This window comes from Priapulus caudatus, unplaced genomic scaffold (genome assembly GCF_000485595.1).
Source record: "Priapulus caudatus unplaced genomic scaffold, Priapulus_caudatus-5.0.1 Scaffold41, whole genome shotgun sequence".
Lineage (NCBI taxonomy): Eukaryota > Metazoa > Priapulida > Priapulimorpha > Priapulimorphida > Priapulidae > Priapulus > Priapulus caudatus.
In genome coordinates, this window is record NW_014577102.1 from 276,179 (window position 1) to 284,906 (window position 8,728).

Consider the following 8,728-nt stretch of genomic DNA (forward strand, 5'->3'; position numbering starts at 1 on the left):
AAGAGAGAGAAAGAGAGAGAAAGAGAGAGAAAGAGAGAGAAAGAGAGAGAAAGAGAGAGAAAGAGAAAGAGAGAGAGAGAGAGAGAGAGAGAGAAAGAGAAAGAGAGAGAGATAAAGAGAAAGAGAGAGAGAGAGAGAGAGAGAGAGAGAGAGAGAGAAGAGAGAGAGAGAGAGATATAGGAGGGAACGCGAACTGACGTTCTAGCGTACCAAACACATACTATACGCTGTACAAAACGAGACATAGAACGCCCTCCCCTGAGTAACGACGCTACCCCTGCCCCGGTTGTCGTGCGCGCACGCCCATGCGAGTGGCGACGGGAGAAAGCCGTCGTCCTATCAGAGAACCCGCGCAAACTGTATACGCCATATAGGATTACTGAGGCACTAATTTCGGCGATCGTACGAGGTGATGCTGTGGAAAAGCGTCGCCTAGCAACGGCGAGGACGCTGAACCAGTTACGTTTACGGACGCGGGGAGCAATATCGTATGCACGCCTAACGCTGCCGACCGGGCGTGCTGCACGGGCGACGAACGGGGTGCGCGGGAACCTACACACAGCTTCCTTCCGTATATGAATAGCGACACCATTAACGGGTAGGTTCCGAAACGCCTTGCCGGTTCCCAGCCGTTTACCGCTGGGCGGCGGGCTGCCCAGGCGCATGCGCAGGCGCCGTCAGCGTATATAAGTATAAGTACGAAAAAGCGATGGTACTCAGCCTCGACTAGAGCATTCACTGTGGGGGCAAGATCCAGCAGCGAAGCAGGACCTGTGAAGCACATCATCACTCATCATGGTGAGTCTCTTCTACCACACACATACACACACACACACACACACACACACACACACACACACACACACACACACACACACACACGCACACGGTGAAAACAGCCAATGACAACCCTGAGCCATCCGTGGATGACCGAGCAGTGGACACCTTTCTATAGTCACCGGTTAACCTGTCACCTTGGTAACTGGCCGACCGTCTGTGAATTTAGAAGGGCGTTAACGTGTTTTAAATGAAAGCAAGAACGGCATGTGGATCCGGTGACTTCTGAAGGAGAAACTAAGAGAATGAAGGATGGGTAATGTATGATAAATGAATTCGTTTTTTGAGGTTTTCGATGGTGAATCGTTTTTGATATTCGTCTCTTGTTTTTGCTCTTCTTGCAGGCTGAGATCGAAACAGAGGAAATGAACGGTGAGTGTACGACTTGCATGCCCCGTGTGCTGTGCTGAAATACGGGCGAAGTACGGGTAATATACGGGCGATGTACGGATATTGAACAAATGGTGTGCGGGCGATGTACGGGCGATGTACGGATGGTGTACGGATGGAATACGGATGGTGTACGGGTGGTGTACAGATGGTGTACGGGTGATGTACGGATGGTGTGCGGATATCCAGCCTGAACCATTGGATAACTTTGGTGGACGGCATTGCGTAAGCTGATGCCGTTAATGTACGACTGATAGAGAATTATCACTGGTTTACTAAACCAAGCGCTCTGTCACTTTTCTTCGTGTGCACTTCGAGCACAAGATCAAGTACAAATTTATAGTACGTCAGGCAAACTCAGAGTCTCAAAATTACACTTGCATCAGCTAATTGTAAGAAGAATTCCTACTATTCAAACCATTCATTTTAAGGGGGAACCCTATATTCGGATGTGCTCTTTATTGGGCTAAACGCAAAATATGATTCCTGCTTCCATCTCCACTCTGCCTCCGAAGACAAATTCGTTATTACCGAGTGTCCTGACGCCTCTATATAGATTGTATATCGGCCGGTTATTTCAAGCGAGTTACTTTGTAACTAATGGTGAAGCCATGCGGCAGGGATTCACTGTATCTCGGTGCTCCGTCTCTCCTCAGCCTCCCCGGCTGCTATTAATATCCGGGCCGCTAGTGAGCAGCCCAGCCGCCCATATATAGCAACGCTTAGCAATACGTAGCGCCACTACAAAACGAACGTGGCTTTAGTTAATCTTCCAGGGAGGCTGCGCCCCAAAAATACCTCGATCTTAGCTAGATTTCGGGCTACTTTTTTTCTTTTGTCATCTACCATTCGGGCGGAGCGTCGCGCAGCACAATGTAAAGGTTTCTTTGCATTGCTAGGAATGCATTAATGTAATAAGAGGACATTTAACGATTTGTGTGGGCGTGGCAATTGAATTAACAGCGCATTCTCCAGGAAGAATTAAATTATATCATTATTTCTAATAGCAGTGGCAGTCACCCGCTAATCAAGGATGGAATATTAACAGTTACGCAAATCATAGCAGGCAAACAATAACAGATACGTTACGTATAGTTTCTCAAAGCAGGAGTCGCGGACTCACACCAAGTAATGTCATTCACGAATGAACATCGACTTCGTAAAGGAAAAATATTTAACTTTTGAAACGATATATTTCTATTGTATTATTGTTGTATATATGAGATGACATTACAACAATCGCGTGTCCACGTAATCACGTGCGTTCGATATCCCATTATTCGAAAGAGAAATAAAATTCTCGCTTTTATTACGGATAATCTCAGAATGCCATCACTAATTAAAGTGACTTTAATCAAACTCATTACCGTTGCGGGACGTTTGCTCCTTCGTTGAATATCTAGACTTACAATTATGTCTCGTGTCCTACATTGTGTGCTTAGCGGGTTCCAGGAAGCTGAATGGCGACTATTTTAGTGCTGCTATCGGCGGCTGCTAAGTGTAAGCCGATCTTACCTTCTGTCAGATATAGCTGTGTAGCTGTATCAGGGCTAGCAGGGAATTACAGGCAGCAGTATCTCAAGAGCCACAGCCGTTAAAACATGCACGTAACCCTCACATACCATACATACACGCACGCACGCACGCACGCACAGACTGGCACGCACACGTGCACAGAAACATGCACAAAAATAGACGGACTCGCACTTATACACATATGAATACTGATATGGGAGTAAGGAAAACACGGAAAGAGGTCAAACTATCAGCTAGTCTTTAGGATCATTGAGTGCCGCGAAAGCTTGCCTTCTGAATAACATAAGTAGAAGAAACTCGTGTTTTCAAAGTCTCATTTACGCCACCCCCACCCCTCTCAATCGCTCGTTAGCGAATATCGACAGTTATTCAAAATAACGACAAAATGGAGCCCGATGCATTGTTAATTTAGCAATTGCTAGAGATATCATATATCTTACTACTGTAGAGCTCTTAGTGTAAAAAAAAAGCGCATGAGTTATCCGCTACTTTTGTAATTTTTCTGCGTTCCATCATTAGCTGCCACTCAGCTTCGATGACGTCATCGGTTTGGCTGTTTCAATTCCAGATAAGCTGCTCGAGTTTATTGTGCAAAACGGACGTGAAATAAGATAGTAATTGAATAACTCTGCAGCTACAGCGGCGCCCCCACGCGACGGGGGGAAGGAATGAGTACAACAGTTGAAACGGCGCTACGTTTTTGGTAGCACAACAACGCGCTAGAGGTTGTCGAGATGCTTTGCATACGCCGCACGGCACGCGCTATCCTCGCCTACCGAGCCGCCGAGCAAAACAGCCCGGCTCCGATTTCACAGGTCACGAGACAAATATGGAAAGAGAGCTCATGACGTCATGGCGCGTCGCGAGCGCCGCCTGGCGAGGATTGCGCGAAGACGGCGGTAGTGAGCGAGAGCTAAATATAGCTGATACCGCGGCTTGGATGCGGGCCCAAGAGATTGCCTTATAGGGTACGGAGCGTGTGTGCGCGCGCGTATAGCGCCGCCGTGGTTCACGGTCATGCCGCTAGCATCAGCGTGCACGGGCACCGGAAACGGAAATAGCGAGGGACGTTAATCCAGATACCGGTGCGTGGGGATCAAGATGAAGCGAAAGAGAGCGGGAGGAAGAAGGAAGACATCTTTCGGGAATATAGCGCAAATAATTCGGGAACGGTTTCCGTAATAGGCCTCAATGTTACGCGACCTATGTGTTAGAGATGGACAGTGATGAATGTATGTTGCCAGGTGTTTTGGATTAACTGGACCACCGGCCAGTCGACTAAAACATTCAGCATACGAAGTTTCCTTCCTTCCTTCCTCCCTTCTCTTCCTTGTAACATTTCTCACGCGTCTAGAAATTTTACTAATTTGTACCGAAAGGTGCGTCTGTTCTGATCGGTCACAAACAACCTTTAGTCACCCCGCAGCAGATTTAGCAGTAAATATTAAGCATATAATAGTAGATGGCACTCTTCTCCATATCCGTGCTGATCGAACAACGACGACGTGGGGGAAATTCTATTTTAATATTATGTCATCGCCTGTATAAATATAGACTCAGCTTCTGCGAGTTTCCAGTCGCCGTAGCATCTGTAATCGAAAAGATGGTGCGTTGCTAAGCAGCCAGCGTTGTTCTCAATCACGGAGGCTGCTGCAATAGGGACACCCACGGGACTATAGCAATAGCGGCCGCTGCAGAGCGCCATTGTTTTTGAGCGTGAATGTGTGAAAAACTTCAGTTACCCCGCTGTGCGGAACCAAGTGATGGCGAGCGGGGGGTGGGGGAGTGGGTTGGGTGAGGGGGAGAGATGCTCAGATTCGCGATTAGCGTGTGCAGATGGAGACTCGGTATGGTTTCCGCGAGGAAGCATGCGGCGGCATGCTGTATAAGCAACAGCAGCCAGCGGGCCACAAGAGAGGCTGCCGAAAATAGCCAGGTCTGCATCTGCGGCTGCGGGATCGGCGCGTGCAATACGGCATCGCGGGCTGTATATATATATACCCTAAATATATACTCTAAACGTGCGTGCGGCACGCGTATGCAGTGCAAGGCAGGCCGTGAATCCAAGCAAACACACGCACACACGCACGCACGCACCCACACCCACACACACACACACACACACACGCACACACACAATTCGCACGGTACACAACCATCGAGTTAAAATATACACCAGCGCAAGTCACCGCATAAAACAATCGAATCTCTCCATTCTGCAACAGTTAGGCATTATCCCTAATAAACATTACGATAAGAAACTATTAAATTATACCAAAGCTATTATATATGTATATTATATATATATATATATATATATATCTATATCTATATATTATGCATGTAAATGCATACATGTACTTTCACAATCATATTGAGCGAATGCGTGTTCATGAGATGCCGTTGTTGCTATGGTTACAGAGATCAAGGAGGCGTTCCTCGTCTTTGACAGGAAGGGAGATGATAAGATCGACATCGGTGACGTGGGCAACCTGCTTCGCGCCCTAAACCTGAACCCCACCAACCTGACCGTCAAGAAGGTCACCGACGGCGCCGTCGCAGGTCAGTGTACAGCGCCACCTAGCGTCGGCCGTTGTAACCATGTTTATCGATTGTAATAACGTTAACCACCCTCTGCCTCGTTAGGCGTCATCAGGAATGCTCACACTATATAGATTAAATATGTAATAATATATAACATTATGTATTAAATGTTAACATTATACATAATGCTCTATATATATAACAATTATATAATATTAGTATTGATTAGATTTTAAGTCGAGGATGAAGTTTAACTGTGAGGGCGGGCAGTTGTGGAATTGCCCCTTGAGGCACATGCGACCTGGCATCGTTTCACGCGGATCTTTAACCGGGTTTATTACGGGTCACATCATAAAGTTACTACTACACGTTGCGATGCCAACAACATTTCTTATGCTAATGTTTCTATGCTGCGTAACACGTGCATGCGTATAGCAGCTGTAAGCAGCTGCCTCTCTGAAACTCTGTGCATCTGGATGGAAACAGATGCGGCGCTAGGAATGTAATGTAATGGGCATAATATTTATAAATGTTTCGTGTGCGATCGGATTAATATATATATATATATAATACTGGAAGTATATATGCATAATAAAAAAGACACTGCTTTACGCTTTGATACAGGCTCCAAGAGAATTGCTGTCGAGGATTTCTTGCCCATGTACACGCAAGCAAAGGAAGTGAAAGACGTAGGAACGTACGCAGACTTCTACGAAGGCCTGAAGGTAAGCGACTTTGAAAAAAAACGTTCGATACTCAGGGCTACTACCTATTCCGCGTAAATTACCATATCCGCGTCTCGTTACCATTATTTCTGCTATAACATTAAATTTATTACTCGGTGTCTTTACATGATAATTTTTGGCAGATCATGCATTGCAGCAGAACGAGTCTTAGAAACCTTTTTCTAAAATTTCGAATTGTCAGTTGATGAATACAATAATTAAATCATGCGTATCCTGATTGGAATGCTGGTAATATTTTGTCTACAAGAACTAAACAAATGCTCGTTTGTGTGTATGTATATAGCTACGTTACAAATAGTTCCCTCTCTCTCTTTCTCTCTTTCTCTCTATCTTTCTTTCTTTCTTCCCCTCTCTCTTTCTCGCACACGTTGTCTCTCGCTTTCTCTTTCCTCCCTTCTCTCTCCTTCGCTCTCTCCTTCTCCCTCTACTTCTCTCTCTCTTTGTGTGTATAGGTGTATACGAACAGAATCAAACAAACATTTTTCTTCTGTGTGTGTGTGTGTAGGTGTACGACAAGGAGGAGAAGGAAATGATCTTGGGAGCTGAGTTGCAACACGTGCTACAGACACTAGGTAAGCGGACCTCGGTGTGTGAGGCTCAGCTACGCACTTGTCGTGCGGTATACGAAACCAGAAACAAGGCGTGTGTTTTACACGCCTCGCGTATCACGATAAAAGCCACGAAGCAATCGTTGTTATCGCAGTAGCCGGTTACACAACGGTTATAGCATCGAGGGTACGTCAACAGTTTATGAGTGCTCTTAATAGCATTAGTGAACTAGAAACTTCGCGTTCTACTTAGCAGCTACTAGGTTTTTACTGCTGTACGCTACCTTTACTGCTAGAACAAATTTTATAGCTCTTCTGAAAACCATGGTCACTCTGTGTGCGAGGCCATAGCATACCGTACATTTGTTGCCAATATTCTCCTCTGGCGCTATTATCTTTCTTGTTCACTATCGCTGGACTAGATGTCTGTAAAGGGCGGTGATTTTATCTTTTAATTTGTTTTAGTTAATTTCTTTAATTTGTAAACTGAATTATTTTATTTTATTTTATGATTTTTAATGGCTGCGTTTGTGATTGCAGGCGAGCGGCTGACGGACAAAGAGGCTGAGGACATCTTGAAGGGACTGGAAGACTCAGATGGAAACGTTTCTATCGACGGTGAGATTGCTTATCAGTATTGTTATATTGTTTAACGTGTTGTTGTTTTTTGATTAACGTCGTCATAGCGCTGAGTACAGCGGTATATGTGCTCGAGTGAATTTAACCACAAGACATCGCGGACGCGTGAGAGCATTATGGTATAATATTATAGTAATATTGACATTAGCATCATATTAACATTATACTTAATACGTATATTAGCACTACAGTAATGATATAGTAACGTCGGTTAACTCCGGGACAACAATCAAAACTTTTAATGTTGTATTCCGTTTGTACGACACCGTTTTAAACCTGTATTATCGTTAAGCTAATTAAAAAAAGGTTTCTAAGCAGTAAGGTTGAAAATCGAACCAATAAATTAGTTCTTTCATATTAGTTCGTGATTTCCACGACGTCGTCACCGTCACTAAACGTGTGTCGTTTGCTATTCTCTCATATTTATTGACTATTATTTGTTCTATTATTATTATTATTATTATTATTATAATAATTAATCTATTATCGTTTCTTGTTCTCTCCCGCAGCATTCATCAATCACATCATGGCACCACCCCCGGGCCAAAAGAAGAAGGATGACTGGTAAACGTGACGTCACCACACGCCAACACAAACATCTCGTCTCTCTGATCGTCCTCGTGTATTTTTAATTTTATTGGGTGTGGGTTCTGCAGAATCGCATATCTGTGTGCATATTTTGAGTTTATGATAATTGAAAATTTAGCTGTTATGTGAGAGGGAGGAAAGTGAACTTATTTATCCAACCGTTGATCCATGCTCGCTGATGGGCGTGCGGCACTGGTCCACCCAGCGTTACGGCCGCTAGTGGCACGCTACCGACTGCTAGGCAGAGGCAAGAACTTAGATAACGGTGCACACAGATCCGGTCGGCGTGCGGTTCCTCCGAGAGGTTGCTGAGTGTAGATGGCGAGTGAGACAAGACGAACGAGTCAGATGTGCTTCCACGCCCATGTCTCTGGTCTCAGAGCGAGTCCCACTCATCATGACAGTCCGCTAGCCACACGCGGAGGGTTAGCTACGGCCAGGGTGCCCCCAGCCTATCGTGCGACCGACAGTCCGCAACTTTCATAGTCATCCGTATATAGGCAAAGAAAAATCAACGTGCACAGGTTATTTTACTGGACCACGATTTCCTGTACGCTACTGTCCTCGCGTGCGGTCCGGAATATTTAACTATTGTATATGAAAATTCCCCATGTCTGTATACCGCAATAAATAGCATTTTTCGTACACAATGGTTTCTATCGATATCATGTTATGCGATCGTCGAGTTTGTTTTTTGATCGATATTAAATCGCATGTTTGGTATCGGGAATAGCGATTGGGAAAGGAATACATCTATTTAAAGTGTTTAGACTTGCACGCTCTCACAAATCTAACCACCATCACGAACGCGCGCACATGCACACACACACACACACACACAGACACGCGCGCGCACACACACACACGCGCGCGTGCACGCACTGACAGACACACACACAC

General features: G+C 45.2%; 1 protein-coding gene across 1 annotated transcript; it reads left to right on the plus strand.

The window, feature by feature from the left end:
* The first annotated feature begins 688 nt into the window (after window positions 1-688).
* LOC106820365 (myosin light chain 3, skeletal muscle isoform-like) lies at window positions 689-8,478 on the plus strand. The gene is made up of 7 exons (XM_014824893.1): window positions 689-798; window positions 1,182-1,209; window positions 5,185-5,325; window positions 5,932-6,032; window positions 6,559-6,625; window positions 7,142-7,219; window positions 7,750-8,478. Exons 1-7 carry the CDS (start codon window positions 796-798, stop codon window positions 7,806-7,808), a joined length of 477 nt encoding a protein of 158 aa, XP_014680379.1. The 5' UTR covers window positions 689-795; the 3' UTR covers window positions 7,809-8,478.
* Window positions 8,479-8,728: the final 250 nt, after the last annotated feature.

Bases quoted from the DNA above. Each gene is read 5' to 3' on its own strand.
- LOC106820365 (XM_014824893.1), top strand. The intron at 6,626-7,141 runs GTAAGCGGACCT...TTGTGATTGCAG, and splicing joins ACACGTGCTACAGACACTAG to GCGAGCGGCTGACGGACAAA. The intron at 7,220-7,749 runs GTGAGATTGCTT...TCTCTCCCGCAG, and splicing joins TGGAAACGTTTCTATCGACG to CATTCATCAATCACATCATG.